The sequence below is a fragment of the Natrix helvetica genome (assembly GCF_964273705.1).
Source record: "Natrix helvetica genome assembly, chromosome: 3".
In the NCBI taxonomy this organism is placed as follows: domain Eukaryota; kingdom Metazoa; phylum Chordata; class Lepidosauria; order Squamata; family Natricidae; genus Natrix; species Natrix helvetica.
In genome coordinates, this window is record NC_138549.1 from 33,172,211 (window position 1) to 33,197,404 (window position 25,194).

The 25,194-nt window shown below is 39.0% G+C and overlaps 1 protein-coding gene across 3 annotated transcripts in view; it reads right to left on the reverse strand.

Moving 5' to 3' along the window:
• Window positions 1-5,761: 5,761 nt before the first annotated feature.
• Window positions 5,762-25,194, reverse strand: part of NCK2 (NCK adaptor protein 2) — an 82,292-nt gene continuing 62,859 nt past the window's right edge. For all 3 annotated transcript variants that reach the window (XM_081949501.1, XM_081949500.1, XM_081949502.1), the window contains exons 3-4: window positions 18,631-19,352; window positions 5,762-7,162 (exon numbers count right to left, since the gene is read on the reverse strand). In XM_081949501.1, coding sequence (XP_081805627.1) covers window positions 6,968-7,162; window positions 18,631-19,352 — 917 coding nt within the window. In that variant the 3' untranslated portion in view covers window positions 5,762-6,967. The remainder of the gene's footprint in view (window positions 7,163-18,630; window positions 19,353-25,194) is intronic.

The window sequence follows — 25,194 nt, forward strand, 5'->3', positions numbered from 1 at the left end:
CACTCCACAAATGTTTTTATTGGGTATAGTTAAGGATTTTACCAAAGGGGAAACAAAATTGGTCTTGTATATGGTTACAGCAGCTAGGTTGTTGATTGCGCAACATTGGAAAAAAGATTTTTTGCCAACAATTGATCAATGGATTCAGAAGGTGGCGGGGTTCGCTGAAATGGCAAAAATTTCAGCTTTCTTAAAAGCTCAGAAACAGGAGGATTACACACAGGAATGGGCAAAATGGATTGATTATATACAGAATAAATACCAGACTAGGAGTTATTATCTAGCCTTTAGGTAAGAATGTTTAGACCGATAGATGATCAGAGTAAATAGTATATGGGATGTTTGGAATTATTAGAGTGGTATACAGCGGAAGTCAGGGGGGTGGGTTTGTGCGGGAGGTGGGGGAGGGTTAGGGTGGAGGGTGGGGCAATATATATGTATGAATAAATTAGAAGATGGGACTAATGAAACATTGTTAGGCTAGGAGAAATTTATATTAAGAGTTATAGATGTTAAATTAGCTTAGAAAATGATCAATGTGTTATTATTAATTTAAGACTAATCTCTATAGTTTTTGTTGGGAGGAGAGGGGTTATGAGTAATCTATTTTAAGATGGGGGGTGGGGAGGGGGTAAAGTGTTTGGTATAATATTTGAATGTGAATTTTTGCGGGGGGGTATAGCATTTGTATGAGATTTATATTGTATGGAGGGGGGGGGTGAAAAGGGGGAAAATTTGTTTGTACAAAACTCTTTTAATAAAAAAAAAAAAAAAAAAAAAAAGAATAAAGATACAGTCCCTAGTCCAGATGGATTATCAACTTGTTACGGTATAAATACTTTGAAAAGGAGCTTTTGTTAGCTTTGCAAAAATAAAAAACAACCAACCTTAATATATATGACCCACGGTGGTACAGTGGTTAAGAGATCAGCAATGCAAGCTACTTCTGCTGGCTGCTGGCTGCCTGCAATTTGGCAGTTTGAATCTCACCAGGCTCAAGGTTGACTCAGCCTTCCATCCTTTCGAGGTGGGTAAAATGAGGACCCAAATTGTTGTGGGCAATAAGCTGATTCTGTAGACCATTTAGAGAAGGCTATAAAGCACTGGAAAGCGGTATATAAGTCTAAGTGCTATTGCGAAGTGCTATTACTATTCCATTTTGGATAATGAAAAGATACCGGATAGGAGAACAGGTCACAAATAACAGATTCCTAAAGGAGAACAGAATTTGACTTTGTTACAGGTCAGTATCATTCCTGAATGATGATTAGAATGACAATCTTAGCCTAAATGCGAAAAATGTTTTACAAGAATTTATCCATGAAGACCAATGCGGACGTTGGTAGGAAACATAGGGAATGTTCTTAATGAATTAGAATACTTGGGAGCAATACAGTGAAAAACAAGCTGCCTTAATATTTTTTGACACAAAAAAACTTTTTGAGAATTTAAATTGGACCTTTCTGTTTATAATTTTGAAAGATTTGATTTTGGAGAAAATTTTATTGCATGGGTTAAATGAATATATACTGTACTTCTCAAAAGACAAAAATAATGAATGGAGACTTGATCAAGGGCTAATAAAATACAGAAATGAATGAGGCAGGGCCCCCACTTTCTCCATTGTCATTCTTTCTGGCTCTTGAATTTTTGAATAGACATGTAGGACAAGGTGGAGAGAATTGCTAGAATGGAAGTTAAAAAGAAGTTCATAAACTAAGGGCATTTGCCAATGGTCTGATTTTTAATTTTGCAGCGTTTAGGAGGGATAGATGTAGTAATGGAAAAACTAAGAAAAAATTGTGTGTTGGTTGGATTTAAAATAAGGAAAAAGAAAAATACTGACAAAGAATATGAAGATGGAAAATTAAAAAGAATTATTTTTAAAAACCGGTTTCCAGATCGATAAAATTAACATATTTGTGTATTATTATAAATAACATAAATTATATGTTATTTAAAATGTTGAATTGAATTCTTTAATTGACCATGTGATAAGATACAGAAGGAATTTGTCTCCAGCACTCATTGTACTTGCAAAGCAAGAGAGAGAATAATAATAATAATACCAATAAAAGGGGAAATAAAGAATAAAAAGGATAAATAATAACACCATAGTCACACCAGTGACGTGCAGTCAGGGGAGGCAGGGGAGGCGGAGCCTCACCACTCTCATCATGAAAATAAAAAAGAATTACTCCAGGAAGCCGCGAAAGTGGCTGGGAGAGGCGCACGGTTTGGTTTAGCCTCCCTGGACATCTCAGCAGCAGCCCCAAGTGTGACAATCTCGCCATTTTTTACATCGGGCGAGCCCAGGATCCTTGCAAGGGGAATGGGACGTGTGCAGGAGGCTCCTCAGCTCCAGCCTCAATCAGCGCAGCTGCGGTCCCCTTCATGTTGGCTCAGGAAGGAGGGGAATGGGACCACGTGTGCAGGGGAAGGGGATCGCAGCTCTGCTAATCTGAAGCTGTGCGCTGAGGAGCCACCTGCACATGTGGTCCCATTCTCCTTGCAAGGATCCCGGGCCAAGTTACAGGAGCCGGGGGGGGGGGAGCGCTCATGTTGCTTGCCGCCTTCGGTATACCGCTAGGTTGGGGAGTGGCGTTCTGTCTGGCCAGAGGGGAGAGTTGCCGGGCGGCTGCTCTCTTGTGAACTGGCTCCCGAAGAGCCGGGCACAGCCTCAGGGGCGAAGCAGCCATGAGGTAACCATGCTCACGAGCAGCCGCCCGGCAAATCCCCTCTCCAGCCGGGAAAAGTGCCATTCACTGACCTAGGGGGTATCCCTAAGGTGCCAAGCCATGTGGTGCTCTGCCCGCCCCCCCCCCCCCAGCTCCTGCGGCTTGGCACATTCGGGATACCCCCTAGGTCAGTGCATGGAGCCCCCACCATAGAGAGCACTCCTAGAGCGGCCGATGCTGGAAGACTCGGCCCCGAGTTTTGGAGTTTGAAAGTTATGCTCGGAGTGGGGCGGTGGCGGGCAGCAACGGCCAGCGGTCGGCGGCGGTGGCCTGGGAGAGCTGCGCAAGGGCTTGGTGAAGCTGCAGGCGAAACAGGCTCTCGCGCAACCCCCTTCTCCAGCCGGGCAGAGCTCCATGCACTGACCTAGGGGGTATCCCGAATGTGCCAAGCCACAGGAGCTGGGGGGGGCGGGCAGAGCACCACATGGCTTGGCACCTTAGGGATACCCCCTAGGTCAGTGAATGGCGTTTTTCCCGGCTGGAGAGGGGATTTGCCGGGCGGCTGCTCATGAGCATGGTTACCTCATGGCTGCTTCGCCCCTGAGGCTGTGCCCGGCTCTTCGAGAGCCAGTTCACAAGGGAGCAGCCGCCCGGCAGCCCCAAAATTTCGGGGAAACAAGGTAACATCATCAGTGCTAGAAGGGGGGGGGGGAAGGAGGAGAAAGGAGAAGTTTCTCTTCTCAGAAATGTCTTCTCAGTGGAGCTGCGCAGCCTGCCTGCCTCTTTCTGACATTTCTGAGAAAAGAAACTTCTCCGTTTGGGCTGCACCCATGCGATCGGAGCAACCACGTGGTTTGATGACGTCACCAGCCTCATCAGTCATAAACCTCACCGCACGTCACTGAGTCACACTATATACTACACTAACTATATGGGTTAATATACATACACAGTGGACAAAACTGTTAAAGTATAGAATGAAATTAAGAAGGATTTATTAAGATGAGGAAAGTTACAATTGTTATTGTTGTGAAGAATTTCTATAATAAAAAGGAGTCCCCAATCCCCGGGCTGCAGTCCACTAGCCATGACCTAATTGTAACCAGGCCATGAGAGTGGTTGACCAGCGCATGTGCATACAAACTGCTCAACTTATGCGAGCAGTGGGCTGTCACACACACATGGAGCTTAACTTGCATGAAGTGCGGGCTGGCCCACTACTTGTGTGAGCTGTTGTCTCTCTTCCACCTACCAGCAGGCCCACCAAACTGTAATGAAACCGCTGATCTGGGATGTTTTTTTTTTTTTTTTACTTCAGACAATATCGTTTTGAGAACTGATGAGCCATTTAAACAGGGGGAAAAGACATATCCAGATTTATATGGAAAGGCAAAAAAAAAAAAAAACCACCCCTCCCCAAGCATTAAATATAAGATTCTCCAAGATGCAAAGGAAAAAAGGAGGAGTTAGATTATCTGATTTTAAATTGTATTTTCTTGCCTGCTTTATGTTTGGATAAAGGATTGGCTGTTATTAAGAAATAAGGAGATTTTTAGATTTATATGGACTGAGGTTTGGGTGGCATGTTTACTTACAATATGGTAAAGTTAATGTAAATTATAAAAATTATATATGAATGTCATACTAAAAATATGGAATATACAAATCCAGCTATACAACAAAATACTTTTGTTGGCTTCAGCTTGAGAAGCATTTTAAACAGTGTGTAAAAACAAATAGTAAACATATGAAGACTTGCTATTACAGGAATATGGGAGAACTTAAGAAGAAATAAAGAGGACAATTAACCATAGAAGGTTTAATTTTCAATAGTTTCATATGCCCAGTAAAGAGAAAATTTTAATATATAGTTAAAAGGACCTGGGACAGACTGTGGTGAAATGGCATTTGAAAATGAGTTATGTACAAATAGTGAACACTTAATTGCTAAAATGTATAAACTTTTATTGAGATTTGAAATAGTAAGTTAAAAATGTATGATAAAGTGAGCCAAGTATTTTGTTTATAATAATCAAATGGATAAAATGGGAGACCATGTGGTTAAAAAAAATCTAAAATTCAGGCTTACAATTTAAAAGAACACTTTTTTAAAAAAGATGCAATGTTGGTATATGGACACCATAGAAATTGTCTAGAATAGGGGTGTCAAACTCACACCTTCACAGTAGCGTCAGGTGGCATATCAGGACTTCCTCCCCTTCGCTAAACTGGGCATGGTCAATGTGTGACGCATCCAGCCCATAGGCCGGGGAATTTGACAGCCCTGGTCTAGAATGTGTAAAGTTACTTCTAATTTTTGGGAATGTGAAAAACATGAAGGGACATTTTACCAAGCATGGTGGAGTTGTGAAGTAGTAAAAATATGTTGGACGCAAATACATTTAATGATGCAGAGAACTTTTCTTATTATAACTTATGGACAATCCCCTGAAAAGGATCATGGACAATTGGTTTTATACATGGTAACTGCAGAAGGCTATTATATGGACAAAGATGAAAGACCACAAAAGCACCAATAATGGAGGAATGGATTATGAAAATGGCTGTTTGCAGACAGAGCTACATTGATTTGTTTTATCAAGGAAGGAACTACAACGATTTTTATAAACACCCTTTATAGACGCTTTGCTGAAAATGGACAAAAACGAATTGCTGATTCAGCATTGATGAAAAAGGCTTGTTTAGGGGAAGAAGGGAGCTTTCATATACAATGTGATACAGTGGAGATGATTGGTAACTGCTGAAAAAGGAGAAATCAGGTATTTTCCTTGGGGGATTTTTTTTTTGCCATTCATTCCCCCCCCCCCATTATAATCTTCCTTTTTCTATTTCTTCTACTATGTTTCTGTAGCTTTTAAAATCTTTGTAACATCTTTTAACAAAAAAAAATATTGTTCATTAAAAATTAACTGTTAATGATATTGATACTATTTCAACAAAGCAAAACTGTAAAATATTTTAATTTGTCCAGATTTACGTAAAGGGGAAATGCTATCTTTGCATTGATTTGACAATGAAACCACTGTCAATGCCATTACCAAGGATAAATTCAATACTCCATCTTCACATGATACCTTTTTATTACAATATCAAAAAAAGTGGGATGGGGGAGGTATGCAAGTTTTCAGGATCAACAAGCTCCTTTTTTAATATTTTCAGGAATGTGCCATCAATACTATATTTAAAACCATAAGGTTAAAAGAAACACAAAAGAAACGCATTTTCTTCATATAACATTCTGTGTGTCTTACTACCAATCACACCACCTTCTGTAAACCCTGATTTTTTCTGTTATGCAAATATATATATATTATAAGTAAGTATGTATGTATGTATGTTATGTATGTATGTGCTGGAAGCCCCACCCACCCATAATTAGCTATGTTTATTAAACTTCTGTATTAGTGTCAATCGGCTACAGATACATATTACTTTAAGAATTAAATACATAACTGTTTAATTCAAACAAGCAGAAGGGCAAGAAGAGAAAGCATTATGTGGATGGCACATCTGGTTGTAGATACCAAAACATTCAACCATTACAATTCAATGATTCTCTAAGAAATCAACTTTCAATGAAACATCTCGGTTGAAATTACATGTCAAAATACGCTAGATAGTTTTCTTTACTACAATCATACCGTAGTAGTTCAAGAAGAACTATTACAAAACGCTTTAATTAGTGTACTCTTCACAAAGAGCCAAAGAAGCAATGTAATAGTTGTAGTAGAGTGTGGGAAGAATGCTTCTAAAAACTAGGAATTTCAGAAATATATTACTTGGTAAGCAAAATAGCTACAGAACTCACAGCCACAACCGTTATGTCTACTATTATTTCACTTAGTTAGCTGCAGGTTCAGTGTATTCAACTGTGCCCAGTCTCTCAATGATGATTTCTGCCAACAGGAGCTGTCTGATAACACTGTTTCTCACTCAAGAACACCCCTCCTTTATCTGGATTAACTCTGTAAACATACATAGAAGAGTTAAGAACCCAGGAAATAAAACGAGTGCTTACAATGGCCCACCTAAGTGAAAATTTCAACCTGAGGGGATTCAAAACAACTTAAATTTTTAAAAAGACTAATAGGCAAAAATGGGGGTAGAGAAAAGCAAGGAGGAATATAACCAACAGAGCAAATACTCAGAAAAGAGACCATTCACTGACAGTTGTGTCTGGTGCAGAGTGTTCTGCTCTATAAAAGTGATTGAGGACCTAAGGCTTTTAAGTTACAAAAGACCCCAGCAGGCCTAGTCCATCTTCAACGTCACTGAAGTGCTTTGACAAGATATAACTTTTCCCCGTGCTCACTGGTGAAGATAGGAGCCTTTTTGTAGTGTTCCACCAACTCATCCATAGTATTAAATCGACGCTGCCCAATGCAATAGACATTGTCCACCAGCTGCACCTTGAAATGTTTGTTCTTCCCTGAAGCCTTTAGAGATACTGAAAAGTCACTGGGCTGCAGAGAGAAAGGAAAGACAAATATTTAGAGAGTGCACAACATGGGATTTAAAGACTGTTACAAGAGAAATCATCTGTACTCCGTCCCCACATACATTAAGGATTAAGGTTTTTAAAACGTGTATTGCTACCATCAATGGCGGAGTGGCTAATCCAGTGAACGTATCTTAGTAACATCATAGACTAATATAAATCAATCTATTTATCCAGAATATTACTGATTTAAACCAAATGTCTCCAACGATCTGGAGAAAAACTTCTATGCACACCCAATAAATGTAAATATTCAAATGGAGAAATAAGGTCACTATGCTAGCTTTACATTTAATTCCATGACCACAAGAGGGCCTTTTGGGTTTTTTTTTTTTTATTCCTAAAACAAGTTTTAACAATTCACATTTAACGTGGCCCAAGATAAATATGTGCAATGCCACATTACTGGTTTAAAAATATATTTAAAACTCTGTTCCTCTTATCTCATTATACAAGAACTAAGTTTTCAAACAATGAACTTATTTTTGCAATTTGCAAAGGGGGAAAAAATCAGCAAAGATTCTTGAACACACAGACTTTTCTTCCCATTATTTCATTAAGCCTCTGACTGCGATGATTTTCTACTTACAATAGTTTGCTTGTTTCACTTTAAAATGATTTGCTTGAAAATATTTTTTTCATTTCCAATTTCGTGTAGTGAAACATTAATCTCCTTTTGGCTATGTCCCTAGTTCAGTGCAGGAGCTAGGCTGCATGTTTAAATAACAAAACTGGTACAAATGATTGATTTGTAAACTAAATACAGGAAGTCCTCAACTTACAACCACAATTTAATTCATCCAAGTTACTGTGACAGACCAATGCAGATAATAAACAAGGCAGAATTAAAATACATTTGTAAAACAATCTAACATCCATAACTGAGATCCAAGATACATCCTATATTAAATTACAATGTAAATATTAAAATTATAGCATATATGAGAACATTTAAAATGACAACAATGGTTTCTAAAACTATTAATATCAACAAAGTAAGAATATCTAAAGTTTAAATGAATGATAGTTACAAAGAATGCATTGAGGGAGATTGGCCCATCGAAGTCTGATGGACATACTAGAGAAGAAGACATGCTTCATCTATGAGCAGTATCTGGACAAACACCGAATCTGGGTGACTGGGATATCTACTAATCATTTGGATGTCTCCATACTTTTATGGAGATGAAGAAAGACATGTTCTCTAGTTTCCACTTTTCTGGAATTAAAGAGCAAGAGACTTATGTCCATAAGGAGCATAATGGAAATAGGTCATGTGACCAATCTGATTTTGCTACCTTTTTAAAAGCAACCTCCACGGTCGTTAGGTGGGCTAGTTTTCCTTAAAACCAGAAGTAAATGCTCTTTAATTTTGGTAAATCATAGGATGGTGAAAATGGCACCCACAGCCTTTGCGCTCTTCTCTGTGTTCTTCTAAGCCCACAGTAGTGAGATGCGCTATGTTTTAGGGCTCCGGAGGCTGTCGGGCTGGAAACCACAGCCCATTAACCTCCCAACCCCAGTGCCTATCTACCTGATCATGGCTCCATGTGGCTGCCGGCTTAAAAATGGCCACCGGGACGGCAACTCAGCCACCAGAGCCTTCAAGCCTTGAAATTTAACCCCCAGGAGGCTGGAAAACCGCAGCTACCAGCTGGGGCTTACAAGGAAGGTGGACGAAGGGTCTCCTTGTGATCGAGGAAGCAGGTTGGGATGAGGATGGTTCAGAAATAGAAAATCTAGTCAGGAGTCAATACATTTTAATCTCTTCTGGCCAAAGACTGGATTAAAACTGGAGTCAGAAAGGAGAAGCTCAGAGTCATGGCTTCAACTTCAACCCAGTCTCGAGGCCAATTGATGATGGTGATAATACCATCTCTGGACCATCCTGCAAACCCACTCTGGAAAATTTCACATTTGCCTCGTAAGTACTGCCAGGGAGGTCTGTCATAACTTCAAACAGTCATTAAGCAACCAGTTGTAAATCGAGGACTACCTTTACAGGTTACCAAGAGCTCCTTTGCTAAAGAATTAGGTAAGTTCTTTGTTAAAGGATTAGATAAATTCAAGTTCTCTCATAGCTATCTGTAAAGCGTGTACAGAAGCTGTAATTGATACAAAATGATGCAGCTTTTTCCCTCCTTTTAAGTCTTGTAAACACATGCTTATACTGATACAGGGTTTTTCAGAACTGAAGTATGTTTTTGTACTTGGATATTTTAAAGAGCTTAGAATGATCTGATGGATGACCTATCTTGTTATGATCTAACCCAGAGGCAGTATCTGCAGTAGTTCCTATTTCCTGAAATCCTTCTTTGCTTTTACCCTGAATTTATTCCTTTTCTGCATGCCTATTCAGAGGTAGAAAGCCATATACGGCTCTCAGGTGGAAAAAAAAAAACAGAACAAAACAATGACCTAAAAATTATTAGAGTTATGTTGAATAAAGCTCATTTTAAGGATTGAATTCTCCATTATGCTATCCAAGCAAATTGATTATGCCAATACTTTGGACTATCTAATTGTAGAAGACACATTTAGTTCTAAAATTAATTTATTTGCCCAAATTTTCTATCAATAGCAAATTATTGCTCATTCTCCATATTATGCAGGAATTATTGCCAAGAAAAATTATGGGAGCGAGAATTTGTAATACCAAACTCTAGTTGCTATAAATAAAAGGCACTTTTACTTTAAAACAGGGGTCCCCAACCACTGGTCCGCAGTCCAATACTGGGCCACAGCCCATTGGGAACCGTGCTTTGTAAGTTGCAGACGGGCATGCATGTGAAACCATCCCCTGCCACCGCTGCCAGTTCACAGAGTCGGAAATATTGGGGACCACTGCTTTGAAAGATACAAAAAAGAAAAGAAACGGCTGATTCAGAAGAGAATTCCTGAGACAAATGTTCAATAATGTTCAATGATTGTTTATTTCATTGAAAAAAAAATTGAAATGCCTTTACATTTAAATTTTACCACTATGTCACTATTGGAAAACTTCGCATTGGGGAACAGAAACTGAATCTAGGTATGAAGACCTGTTTCATTGGCTATTGGAATATTGTTCTTATATATATTAACCTTTGTTGAAATAAAGGAGTCGTTGGTAAGGAAAGAATGTGGGAGATAAACTAAACTTGCTGGTGTTGATGGAAGATTAAATACATTATTTCCTTCGTGCACTGCTCTAATACTGCCAATTCCAAGCAATGATTTCAATTACTTTAAAATTTGAAGTAGAATACTTCCTCGATGGGCAAAGTGAGCATTATGACAGCTACGGAAAACAAAGTAGAGTGGTTAAGACTGATTTCCATACTTGTGACAGCTTATCCGGAGAAGGAAAAAAAAATCAAAGCAATGCGCTGAACAAGGCCTGTGCAGCGCTCTCAGACTCATTAGTTGCAAAGTAGACATTAAAAAAAAGTTTCTGTCAAAGACATTTCTACTGAAAAATGGATATTAATAATTGCTTTCCAGACTCCAAACTCTCATATTTACATTTCAAATGCATATGCCTATCGTTTTTCCTTCCGCCAAATAACAAAGGATACTTTAAAAAGGGCGGAAGAGGATGAGGGGGAAAATCTTTAGTTCTCTTCAGAGAAGCGCTACCGCACAAGAAGCTCTGACAATTTTCCTTCTGCAGAAAGGAAAGGAAAGGTCTAGGCTCCCACCTTTCTCCTCACAATGGGCAAATATTTTAAGTAACAACAGGAAATTGGAAAAAAAACCCGCACATGTCACTGAATGTATTCTTGACTTCTTCCTGTTGTGAATATTTAATTAATAAAATCTTAAGACTTCATCTTGGCATGTTGTGCACGCTACAGTGTGTGGAGGTTAAAGTCAGTTTCAAACTATTCCCCGCGGTCTTCCGTTGAACTCATTTCAAGAGTGTTTATTTTTATAGTTTGCATCTGTTTGCCTTTTGGGTTTTCAGCTCTTGGCAGATATTTCTGTGACTTTTCCCACTGGACACGGTTGCTACAGCTGGATGGTTTGCAAGCAATCTTTCCCAGGCTTAAGACTAGTGGAGCTTCATGCAATTGTGACAGCTTCTTTAGGGGACATCTGAACTCGTTACTTGCTATGGGTCAAACTCTAATGCATAGCTGATCAGTGTCAGTCACCATGACAAATACAAAACCAGCTTTTGTAAAGGTTCAACAATAAAAAAATAAATCTGTAAAAAGAAATGTTTTACAGGCTTCCTGTCTTTAGTTCTCTACTAAATAGTTTTGACTCAAAATGAATTTTCCAAGTTTCCATACTTTTGGATCTTTGCTGGAAAATTGATAATTTGAATCAGGTGACATGAAAACAATTAAACCTCTTCACCCTTAGTATTCAGGCAGTGAAGATAAAACTTATGTTCATGAACATGTTATTTTACAACACAGTGTGGTGTTTTATACCTCCAAGAAGTATATATAATAGCTTACTTTTTGTCAATATTATTGTTGTTGTGATACAGGTGAGGTAGCCCAAAATTAGGAAATTCTACTCTACTCTTCCTTTCACTTTACCTCTTATATTGCCTTTCATTCCTAAACAAATCCTCTTCCTTCTGTGGTCAGTTGTTTCATCATATGCAGATAGATAGCTAATCAAAATTATCACCTACAGGTGATAATTTAATGAAACCATTAACTGGATTGACCTAGGTCTGCAAGCCTCAAACCTCCTATTTAATACAGTATCCTTACAGGTAGTTCTTGACTTACAACAGTCCATTTAGGCACTGTTCAAAGTTACAACGGCACTGAAAAAAGTGACATATGACCGTTTTTCACCCTTACGACCTTTGTAGCAGCCCCATGATCAGGTGATAGACGCTTGACAACTGATTCATACTTAAGATGGTTGCTGTGTCATGTGATCATCTTTTGCAACCTTTTGACCAGCAAAATCAATAAATAAACCAGATTCATTTAACAACCATGTTACTAACTTATCAACTGCAATGATTCATTTAACAACTGCGGTAAGAATGGTCATAAATGGGGCAAAAGTCACAAATGTCTCACTTAACAACAGAAATGTTGGGGTCAATTGTGGTTGTAAGTCAAAGACTACTTGTATTACAGCATCCTCTTATGCAAGAAACCTACTTTCTTCTCAAGGCCTAACAAACCTAGACTTCTACCCTCTAATCATCATAGAGAACTATAATAATAACTACTTAGTGACACAGTATGTTTTTCCCCTCCCACATTTCAATATTTAATTATCTTTCAATTCATACTTTTCTAAAAAAATAAGCACAGTTCTATCTCTGGGTTAATTTTTGATATTTAAAAGACATTTTGGAACATTATAATAGATAATGAAGTTTATACCAGGCACAATATTACTAACTAAAAACTAAAACACATCTTGCAGCATATTGAAAAGAATAAAAATGTTATTAAAAGTAAGAAAAGGGGGGAAATGATATTATTACCAATATAATTTTAGACAGAGTTCATGCACTATAATGTATTTTGGGAGAACTTAAAATATTGGAGGTAAACTATAATAATCAATTCCAACATCAAGCTTGCTTGTGTCTGCCTATAACCTTCTGATATAAAAGAAAAATCATGCCAGAATCAAAGTTCATAAGGATCCTGTAGAACCCGTTCTGTTCTCCATCTCCTCCATCTATATGCTACAGCAATGTAGAAATTAATCTTCAATCAATTATTCGGTAATTTGATTTGCACGTAGCTGTCATCTCATAACATTTTTCAAATAACAACCTCAATAATTTCCTTTGCCTGTACATAATACATATCACCAATTTAGTAGTATGCTGGCTGAAAATTCTGCCAATTTTTACGCTCAATGAATTTAAGGACACCAGATTCAGAAAGGCTTCCTGACTTAATCCACTGAGTAAAGGGGCAATTAAATTCACCAATCAATGCTGTCAAAAAAAATATCATTTGAATATGTGTAAAATAGAACGAATAGTCTCTTGGGTTTTTCCCCTTTTTTCTTTGATGGCGATAATAGTTATACTTTCTATTTGTTCTAGCCCATGGAGCATACTATGTCTTGACTTCTATAATTCATAAATTGAATATAAATATTGGATTTGATTTTTATTTAGGGTAGTTCACGAAATGCTCTTCTTCTAGCACAGCAGGGCATCTTTTAAAAAGTGCATAACGCTACTTGCCCAAAGGCATTAGAGTCTTGAATTGTCCTAAACTTATTCAAAAAGATCACAAGGGAAAACTTGTGTTGCTCTTCAGCTAAAAAGTACAAAGAACACTATGAGTCAGCAAAGGCCAATGAAAAGTCATGATGAGTATATAATAATCTGTGTGCTATTTCTGAAACTCAAAAGCTCTTGTAAAGCGAATATTGAAATCACCGTTGGCCTTCTGTGCTCAGACTTCACATAAGATAAAATGGTCTCACAACTAATTATCAGTTCTAAGGAGGGGCCAGCTGATGGGACTGAAATTCCCTATGAGCACTTCTCATTCCATATTCAAAGAATATGCCAAAGAATTAGCAAAGAGAACTCTTTTATGTTATTCATACTTTTTCAAGAAACTGATCCAGGGTCTAAGATATAAATCAAGTACAGGTAGCCCTCAACTTACGACCAAAACTGAGCCCAAAATGTATGTTGGTTAAGTGAGTTTTATCCCATTTTACAAATTTTCTTGCCCCATTTGTTAACTGAATCACTGCAGTAGTTAAATTAGTAACACAGTTGTTAAGTAATTCTGGTTTCCCTATTGACTTTGTTTGTCAGGAGGTTGCAAAAAGTGAACACATGACCCCGGGACACTGCAACCGTCATATATGTGAGTCAATTGTCAAGCATCTGAATATAAATCACTTGACTATAGGGATGCTGCCATGATCATAAATATGAAAAATGGTAATAAGTCACTTTTTTCAGTGCTGCTGTAACGTCTTCAAACAGTCACTAAATGAACTGCTGTAAGTCGAGGACTACCTGTATAACAATGCAAAAATATTCTGTAACATTTGTTTGTTATCAGATGTACAAATATATTCTTTCTGTTTCCTGAGGCTAATCAGATGGCTTTAAGCCAGAGTTCATGTACCATCCTTATTATCCAAAAAAAAAGAGAGAATGATGCTATTATGTGTTTAGTATGTAAGTGTGAACTTTTTTTTTTCAACCCAATCCAATAATGCACCATCATTCCATTTTTTTTCCTTCACCGCCCATTAGTGCAACCTTAACTATCGTTTGGAATTGTCTTTTAAAATACAGGTAGTTGTCTTTTAGCAATCACTCATTACTGATTAATTAAGCTACCATGCAATGATGATGGTGATAAAAAAAAATTAACTTTACAACCAGTCCTTATATTTATGACCTGCACAGGTCTGTTAAGCAAAGGAAAGGAAAGCTGAAGTAAGATCATAAGCACAATTGCAATTTTACTTAGTTACCGCTTTGCTGAGCAATCAAGTTGCCAAACCCAATTGTGGTTGCTAAATGAGAACTACTTACAACACATAACTCTCGGAAGGAAAGTGAATAAAACTTCACCAGGTGCATCTCTAGATATCTACTACATCTTCACATAAAGAAATCCTCAATGACAACTGGCATGCAAACTAGGCTGGTTTTTTTAAGAAAAGAATTTTATTGGTTTTTACAAATGTTTATAGGAAAGGGTAAATAGGTACAAGAAAATTTTGACAGCTACATCGTGCAAAAGGTGGAAATCCCCCCAAATCTCACAACTTTTACAGAAAAAAAGGAATCAAAAATTAAAAAATAAACATTGGCAGCTTTTTGTTTTGCATTATATCAACAATATGTTCAATCACCTTCATGTCACTTCCAACAATTACATTATAACAACAATTGCAATAATGTTTCAAACTCATTTTTGTGACCTGAGTCTTTTCACTATTGCTTCCTCCCCTGTCTTCTGGCAGAGCCATGGCCCCTCCCCCCCCATATCTTGTGTACTGTCCCCTGTTCCATCTAGAAAGGCACTGTATTTTTCAATGAAAGCCTCTGCCTCCACAACTGTATTAATTCTAATTCTAGTGCCCTCCCAGAAAATCACCATTCCTTCTGGCAATAACCATCTGAACCAAATTCCTTTATTATATAATTTCTTTGATAAAGAGGAATATTTCTTACTTTCTTCGGAATTTGTTTAAGAATGGTTATTTCTTTGTCTTTATATTTTAATGGTCCCACCCTTTGAGCTCCTAAGACCTCATCTCTTGTAGTCTTTCTAAGAAATTTAACATGTATTTCCCTTGGAACATTGTGTGTTCTAGTGTATGCTGAGTTGATCCTATAAATCAAATCAATATCCCACCATAGCTGTTGTTTGTCTCTTTTAATATATTCTGCTAAAATTGTGGTCATGATTTCCTTAAGGTTTTCATTTTCTGTCTCTGGTAGGTTTTGAAATCTAAGAAAAAAAGACATTCTTTCAAATTCCATTTTTATCATATGATTTTCAAATTCTCTATTCTCCTTCTGGACAATCTTAACCTCCTCCCTCAGCCCAATCGTGTCTTCCTCCAGTACACCTATTCTCTGTTTGTTTTGTGTTGCTTGTTGTTGCGTTTCTCTGAGTTGATCATTTAAGTCTGCCAGTTGTTTTTTCAGTTTGTCTTGTCCCTTCATAATAGTTTGAAACATTTGGGCAACAGATAAATCCTTTGAACTCTCTTCAGTTGTTTTAGGTTGTAGAAATGAAGCCATTTGTGTCTGTTGAGTAATCGGGCTAGACGTGGAAGATGTCGGGGCCGAGGATGCCTTGCCAGGCAGTGGCTTTTTAGGACCCATGTTAAGTTCAGAGATAGCTGTAAGTCTTACACAGAAGAAATGTGGAATGCACAGCTGGGAGAGATCGTGAGGCAAACAAGCCCAGAAGTGAAAGTTAGTCTTCCTTTACAGCTCCAAGCCAAAAGATAAGAATCAAATGTTCCAAATCCAAGGGGACCACATAAGAAGAGAGGCTCCAGGAGATCTCTAGGGTGTAGGGTAATATAAAGCCAGAAATTCTTTCAAAGGGGAAACTTCATTCGTAAAAGCAAAGAAGAAGGAGGAAGTTGGCCATCTTGGCTCCGCCTTCACAGGGGATCAGAAAGCAACATATCCAAAGTTTCCAAAAAGTAGTTCAAAAGAATCAACTTAGCAGCCATATCTTGCAATTGTTGCAAAAGTCATTCTCCCATTGCTTAGTGGAAGTGAAAGTTAACTTTTAACTCTCTCTCTCTCCTCCGAGAGGGAGAGATATTCCGAATGCCGCTTTCCGAGGGGGTGGTGGAAAATCCCCCCCCTTCAATTTTAACACTTCAAAGGATTGAATCCACAATTTAAGAAGGCTGCTGTTCATCAATTAGATAGATTTAAAAGAGATTGAGGGAAACCTCCCACCTCACCGCACTTCAGCTGTAGCATCTGGTTAATTGTTTCCTTCCAGGATCCGTTTGGCGAAGGCGCACAGTGACAGCAAACGCCGCCATGCACCCCCCACACTCCCCGTCTCCTGGGGCGAGGTTGGAGACCCCCCTGCGGCTGCCGCCGATCCAGGGGGTCCCAATGAGATGCCCTACGGCAGGGAGCCCCTCCAAGGCACCCTGTGTTCCTAATAGGAGCCCACCGAAGAGACGAGCAGCGGACACACAGGTCCGTCGCCTTCGGGGACCGGAAGTCGTCTCCAAACTAGGCTGTTGATCATTTTATGACCGGAAGTCGTCTCCAAACTAGGCTGTTGATCATTTTACTATGTGACACAACTAAATGAATGATGGTATTCACTGCTCAATTAAAAAAAATATTTCTATTGTACTGATTGATCAAAATCACAACTATCTCAATATATATCACTCACTGACAATACCTTAAATATTTACGTTTATTCAAAAATGTTCCACCATGTTTACTATTAACTTATTTATTCCTAGTTCAGGCTGTACTGGATTCACAGACCTGCAAACTGTATTATTGATTTAAGTGTTCCAACCAAACAATCATGAATTTTAAATCAAAACCAACAAAACATAAAACACTTTGCTTAAACTTTGTAAACCAACTCTGCTTAACAAATAGAATATATATCTCTATAATGCATAATCTAAAAATCAATTTTTGAAACAAAATTAGTACAATGTATGAAACATTTAAAAAGAGTGAAAAAGAAAAGGTGTAGAGATTTAACCATGGTCTAGCTGTAAATTTTTCAGTATTACTGAAGTCCATCTTGAGGTGGAAGATTTAGAAAGCTGTAGTGTGAAACCCACAGGAAGTGGCAAGAGAGAAAGTCCATCGAAAAAGATCTGAAAATTATTCAACTGTATCCAATTACATCTGCTGCTGTAATAAATGTAGTCAATCTTTAAAGTAGTGTAGGATTCTTTAGCTGCAATATTATATGGTTAGATTTCAGCAATATTCTTCTCAAAAGTATATAGATTTCAAATCTTTTGGTAAAAGTGGCCAACACGGCTGATCCTTGGAACTTGTTGACAATTCCATACACAAAACAGTCAGAAGCAGAAAAAGCAAATATGCAAGTGGACGCAAAATAAAAACAGGTTAGCTGAAATTTTGCTGAGTTGAGCTTGTACAGAATCTGAACGCGCACACCTTTTGAAAATTCATATGTGCAGGATTAATAAAGTAGAGAATTCAAACACAATTACCACACACCTTGAAACTTCAATCTATTAAAGTAACTTTTCCTACTAACATTTGCTTATGCGTTGATATATTTTAAATTTGCTATGAGAAAATCCAATTGAAAATTATATACCTGAAAAAATTTGCAACCAGAGCAAAGCCATGGTACACCATACTTATATTTCATTTTGCTCTATATAATTTATTTTTCAATTAATGAAAGGAGAACTGTATTACACATCAGATGAATATTCACTTTGAAGAACTTCACTTGATTCACACAGCAAGGCAAAGCTATAATCTGTTACTTCATTTATTCTGCATAATGCATCACAACATTTTGAATTTATAAAATTGTAATCCGCTCAGTGTTACCCAATGGTAAGATGGGTAGCCAATAAAATTTATAAATAAATACTGTATTTTTCGCTCCATAAGACACTCCTGACCATAAGATGCACCTAGGTTGGAGGAGGAAAACAAGAAAAAAAATCTGCCTCTGACTCCCAGCGTCCATATGGTATTCATCTGGATAGTGTCCTTACAGTGAACAATGAACAGCAAACAGCCTACCTCCCCCATGTCTGCTGACTTCACTGGCGAAAGTTGGAGTCTTCACCAATCAGTTCCAGGCAGCGGGGAACGCTGCCGCCATTCGCCGCCGCTGCTTGTTACCCATATTCGCTCCATAAGACGCACAGACATTTCCACCCACTTTTGGGAGGAAAAAAAGTGTGTCTTATGTAGCGAAAAATACAGTAAATAAACAAACAAATTTTGAAATGATAGCTACTTACTGAAGATTCACTGTCTCTGACAAGGAAGTCGCCTTCTGATCCCCTTTCATTCAGAGCACATTCTGCCTGATGTCGAGTAACGCTCCCATAATACCATTCTTTTCCTGCAAACCGTCCTGTAGAAGAGGGCCCCGTGTAGCTTATCTGAGGAGGGTGGGAAGCATTAATGGTAGGACCATCGCTTACGATTACTACATAGTTTTTGGGAACAAGACCAATTTGCCCGCGAGAATTTTTACATTTCCACCATTCTGGGTCATTTTCTGGTTTCTCTATCACTTCCATAGTTTCACCTTTTTCAAAATTGAGCTCTTCTTCAGTGACAGAACTGAATGGATACAAAGTCTGGACAATGTGAAGTATTTTCATGGCTTGGCCATTGCTCATGGATGCCCCTTTTCTCAAACTTCGAAAACTTGGCGAATCAGCAGTCGCTTCCTCAACTTCTTCAACTACATAGTTTGAAGGAAACCAGCCAATATGTCCATTGTAGCTCCCTCTCCACCAGCCATCACTGCATTTTTCCATAACAATCACTCGAGATCCTTTAACAAGAGATAGTTCATCCTCCCTCTCGGCTACGTAGGCAAACTTCACATAGGCAGGGATGTTCAGATCATAAATCCTATCAGCACTGCTACCATTCGATGGGTATTCTGCATCAGTACTAGGAGTTGGAGAGGCGTCTCTAGCACTTGTCTTCCGTTTTGTTTTACCCAAACCTGTCAAAAAAATAAAACAAGAACATTTTAAACACGTATTAGGAGTTTGGTCATCTGATTCAGAATGGGAAAATACCTCAATTTGAGGGTACAGGAAAAGAAAAACAGCTCAACATCTTTACTTTTTAAGAAAATCTTTTTATCCCAGAATAGTAGCTGCTAAGTGAAAGCTTTGATGTGACCTTTCAGGGCATTTCTTTCTAAAACCACTAGAGATTTAATAGACACAAAATACCGTGGGCAAATAACAAAGAAAATACTATTTTTATAACCAGCCATGCTTCAGACTGCATTGTGGGAATAAAATAATCTCTTAAAATGATATCAGACAGTCTTTACATGTAGTTGTAGCAAACGTAAAAACAGGAACAACTAATTGACCAAATGTAAGTTCAATGATATGCAAATCCACCACAACTCTTTGTGGAATTCAGTACATTATAATGAAACAACAACAAAAAGCCTTCTTCAGAATGGTGTGCACACACTACAATTATCTTTGCATATTTTGGGGGGGAGTTTTGATGGTAAAATTATTCAGGTAGTCATTGTGTTACAACCATATTTGACCCATAATTTATGCTGCTTACCGAGAAATTTACTAAGTAAGTTTTGCCCCATTTTACGACTCTTCTTGCCACATTTGTTAAGTGAATCATTGCAGTTGTTAAATTAGTAACACCGTTGTTAAGTGAATCTGGTGTCGCCATTAGCTTTGCTGGTCAGAAAGTTGTAAAAGGGGATCACATGACCCCAGGACATCGCAACTGTCATAAATACTGTGTTTTCCCGAAAATAAGACATCCCCTGCTAATAAGCCCAATGGCGCTTTTCAGAGTATGCACAATAAGCCCTCCCCCCAAAATAAGCCCGCTCCCAACTATTTAAACGCATGCGCAACCGGTCCCAGCTATTAGCACTGTACCACCTACCGGTACAGCTTGTGGGGCAAAAAGAAGGCTTGCTGCAAAAACAGCAGCAGGCAAAGCAAAGTGCTTCCACCCCCTGCCCTTCCCTCCCGCGCAAAAAGAGCCTGCTGCAAAAACAGTGGCAGGCCAGCAATATGATCATCCCCTCCCGCCTGTTCCTTCTCATGCAAAAAAACACCGCCCATCCCAATGGTAAAGGCAGCCTGCCTGGTTCCCTTCCCCGCTGTCCCTTTAGCGAGAGGTGACAGGTGGGGGGGAGAAGCGAGGCGCGCCTCTTACCTTTTCAGGTCTGTTGCGTTCCTTGCCCTTTTGTCCAGTGAATCCCCTTGAAAAAAAACCTCACTAGTTCAACTCGCGAGGTTTTTTTTTACAAGGGTGTTCACTGGATGAAAGGGCGAGAAATGCAACAGACCTGAAAAGGTAAGAGGCGGCCCAATACCGCCCACCTCGCCCCAATGGTAAAGGCAGCCTGCCTGGTTCCCTTCCCCGCCGTCCCTTTAGCGAGGGGAGGGCAGGTGGGGGGGCAGAAGCGAGACGCGCATCCTAGCGCTACCAGAGACTGATAGCTCCACTGCGTTCCTCACCCTTTCGCCCATTGAAGCCCCTTGTAAAAAAAACCTCGCGAGTTGAACTCATGAGATGGATGGCTAAATAAACAAAAAAGCACAAAAATAAATAAATGTTTTTTGTCACCTCTCTGAAATTAACACATGCTGTTTTAAATATGACTAATTGTTTGAATCTCAACTTTGTATTTTTGCCTTCAACTTTAAGAGAACACATAGGATAATCTGTCTAGCATAAAACAAGTAAGTAATTTGTTTATGCAAGGAAACTCACAAAATGTTCAAGAAAAATACATACACATATATGTTTATGACACTACAGTACTGATATACCCTATTTCCCTGAAAATAAGACCTCTCCGTATAATAAGCCGAATCTGGCTTTTGAATGCATGCACGAAAATAAGCCCTCCCCCGAAAATAAGCCGTCCCTGAAAATATTGCAACATAGCAGCAGCCATGAGGTGACCATGCTTGCTGCCTGCTGCACCTCAACAATAATAAGACCTCCCCGAAAATAAGGCCAAGTGCTTATTTCAGAGATCAAAAGAAAATAAGACCCAAACTTATTTTCAGGGAAACATGTTTTTTTTTTTAAAAAAAATCCTTCAATAAACAGTGGTCCCTTACATACCTATTGGATTCAATTATGTTATTTCTTAATTAAACATCAAAATGCCAAATGCTCATTTACAGTGCATAACAGGTAGTTCTTTGTTTAATAACCACTTATACAGTGACGACTCAAATTTAGATGGTGCTGAATGAGCAGTTCTTACAACTGGTCCTAGGGCTTACAAGAGTCACAGCATCCCTATAATCATGTGATTGCCATTTACAATCTGTGTTGCTCGCTTCCTACAAGAAAAGTCAATGGGGAAACTGGCATGAAATCACAAATGGGGACAACATGACATTCTCCCTTAACAACCTGCAATAATTTGCTTAACCACTGCAACTAGAAGGGGCAGGATTTCTGCGGATTAATTGGCGTGACGTTGCACTCTATGACTGTTGCTTAGTGATGGGCATTCCATTTCCATTGACTGATGTTAATTGAGGACTACTTTTTCTGACATATCATGTTCCTAAATTTCACCAAGAGAGGCCTGTGAGACAAAATGGAAGTTGCTGCAAGAAAAGTAAAAATATGATTGTACTGATCAAAATTCAGGAACACATCCCCCCCCCCCATTTGTAAGGAATAATTCAATGATTTCCAATATGATATATTCTAAATTTTCCTGTTTTCTATACTTAACGAAATAATTTCAATGGAGTATTTTCCTAGCATAGCTATTATACTCAGTGATACAATTACAGGAAAACAGTACTTCTACTCTTTCCAAAATTGAAAGCTCCAGGAAATCTGACATGACTGGACCATCATGAAAAGTTCCTCTTGCTGTCACTAAACAATAGTTGTGCATCAATGTAGTGAATACAGAAACTAGAGATGTTAACTCTAAATATTTTATTACTGAGAAATAGCAAAAACACAAGTCTAAGGTTCAGGGCATTTTAGTTCCTTATTCTTCTATGATGATTAAATCATTTTCCATCTGCGTGGAAGTTGAGATTTCCAAATATTAGAAAACACTTCTCTGGCATCAATAATCTAGTGCAATTAAAAACAGAAATAAAATCTTAAAATAGCAGCCAAGCCATAGAATGTATGCGAACGGGTGCTACATTTCTTATTTATTCAAAAGAATAAAAATGTTTAATCAGATTAGAAACAGGTAAATGCAGCAAGTCCATGGTATCTGAAAATAAGCCAGGACTCAAGAGTCAGATACCCTGCTTAACCCTCCAAACTCCCTCTACTATGAGCCTCCTGTGTGAGGGATTGACTGAGCCAAAAACAGAAATGTAATCTATTGTAATCTATATGAAGAACATTAGAGTAAATCTATACTTTTCATATACTTTATTATATGAAAATACACTAAATATTTTATAAATTTATTTATTTTATAAATAAAAAAATATACATATACTTAAGTCATATACATGAGCACGGAGATGTCTTCGGACAGCGCTGTCTCTTCGGCTTTGAAACGGAGATGAGCACCGCCCCTTAGAATCGGGAATGACTAGCATATATGTGCGAGGGGAACCTTTGCATTTTTCATTCATTGTATTTTGACCATATCTATTGCTGTGAGTTATGGGCTATTTTCTAATTACTAAATGTGTGAAAAGCACATCTAAAAGCACATCACTAAGCTTTTGCATATGTTTGCACATCTATAAATACAGCTAAATCACCTTATTACACCATTTAAAACTGTAAGCTCTTCAGGTAAAAAAAAATAGAAACAGTAGTAGCCTTCCTATTAAGCTCTGCTATTTTAGTAATTGTGTGTGTGCATGTGTCACGTAGACTGACTGATGTGCTTATTATTCAGTCAAACCAAGATCATAACTTCTCATACAAATGGTGGAAACGTGTTTTTAAAAAAACCATTTAACAAATATGGTTATTATAAAGGACAAGCTCTCTGCTAAATGCAATTATTAAAAGAAACCAATTAAGGCAAATCTTGCTTCACTCCTACTTTGGTATCAACTGACAAAAACTAGATCACAAAGTAGCCAAAATTAGAAACTTGATCTTCAATGTAACAAGGGGTTGTTTTCTCCCCCTTTAAAGCAATGTTTTTCAACCTTGGCAACTTTAATTTATGTGGACTTCCCTAGAATTCCCCTGCCAGCAGCTTTAAAGCCTTTAAAAATCAATTCAGGATACTTAATTGTTGCATTTTCCCATGTACACTTGCTAAAAGCTTGATATCCTTTGAAAAAACACTGCAAGCTAGAGGAGACCCAAAGAAGTGAGACGAGGAGAGGCATTTTCAGTACTAAGGCTAATGTAGATACTTTAACCCAGTGATGGCGAACCTATGGCACGCGTGCCACAGGTGGCACACGGAGCCATTTGTCAGGGCATGCGAGGCGCTGCCCTGTCAGCTGGCCAGTGCGCATGCGCACGGTGGCCAGCAAAGTTCACCTTTTTAAAAGCCATTTTTCGCCCTCCCCAGGCTCCAGAGGCTTTATAGGAGCCTGGGGAGGGCGAAAAGGGCCTCCCCCGCCCTCCCAGAGGGCCTCCGGAGGCTTTAGGGACCGTCCGGAGGCTTCAGGGACCGTCCGGAGGCTTCCCAGACGCCTTCGGAGCGCTTAAAACCACCCTCCGAGCAAACCAGAAGTCACTTCCGGTTTGCTCGGAGGGTGATTTTAAGCGTTCCGAAGGCTTCAGGGACCATTCGGAGGCTTCCCTGATGCCTTCGGAGCGCTTAAAACAACCCTCCGAGCAACCCGGAAGTCACTTCCGGTTTGCTCGGAGGATCCTTTTGAGCGCTCCGAAGGCTTCAGGGAAGCCTCCGGACGGTCCCTGAAGCCTCCGGAGGACCTCCGGGGGGGCAGGGGAGGCTCTTTTCGCCCTCCCCAGGCTCCTATAAAGCCTTTGGAGCCTGGGGAGGGCGAAAAAAGCATGTAAAATGGGGGGGGTCGTGTGTTGTGCGCGCATGCGCACTGGGGGAGTCGCGCATTGCATTTTGGGTGCGGCCCGCCCACCCAGAACCTCCCTGCGCTCCCCCCACTTGTGGCACGCGAGCCAAAAAAGGTTCGCCATCGCTGCTCTAACCAGAAAACTTTTGCATATCTTCTTTATTATCATGTCAATCTATTTATGTACTAACATGCTTAAGCTTGAATGCCGCTCTGCTCTTTGAATGCTTGGTGAGGAAGAAGCAAACCAGGTGTCACGGGAAGCTGGCTCACAGGTAGGCAACACTGAGAAGAGTTCAACAATGGGGTCTCTGTAATTGCAACTTGGTAGAAGGGACCCTTAGCAAGTCCTAACTCCTAGTGAATGCATAAACTCAGGCCAGAGCAGGTGGTCTCAAATATGTTCATGCATAGAGTGTAATGTAGATGACCTTGGCAAAAATCCTACATAGGTAAAGACTACTAAACATGTTTAAAGTCTTGGGAAGGAAGGTAGTATTTGGAAACAGCTGAGGCAAATGAGTCCCTGATTCACTGGATTATAAGGAGGAGATGTAAAATACGGTCAAACTATAATTATTATAGTCAGTCTAAATAAAGTACAATTGTAGAGTTGCTCTTCTGATCTGGCCTACCCAGTGTGGCTGACATCCTGTGACAATTTACTTTTTAATTGTGCCTGGCAGTCAGTTAAGCTCTCACAGTGGTGGTTTACATCAGCAAATCTAGGTATACCCATAATACATTGCACCAACTGGGTGATCTTCAAGGCCAGCCCCAAATAAAGCAAATTATAGCAGTTTAGCCATGAGATGACAAAAGCACGAATGTGTACTG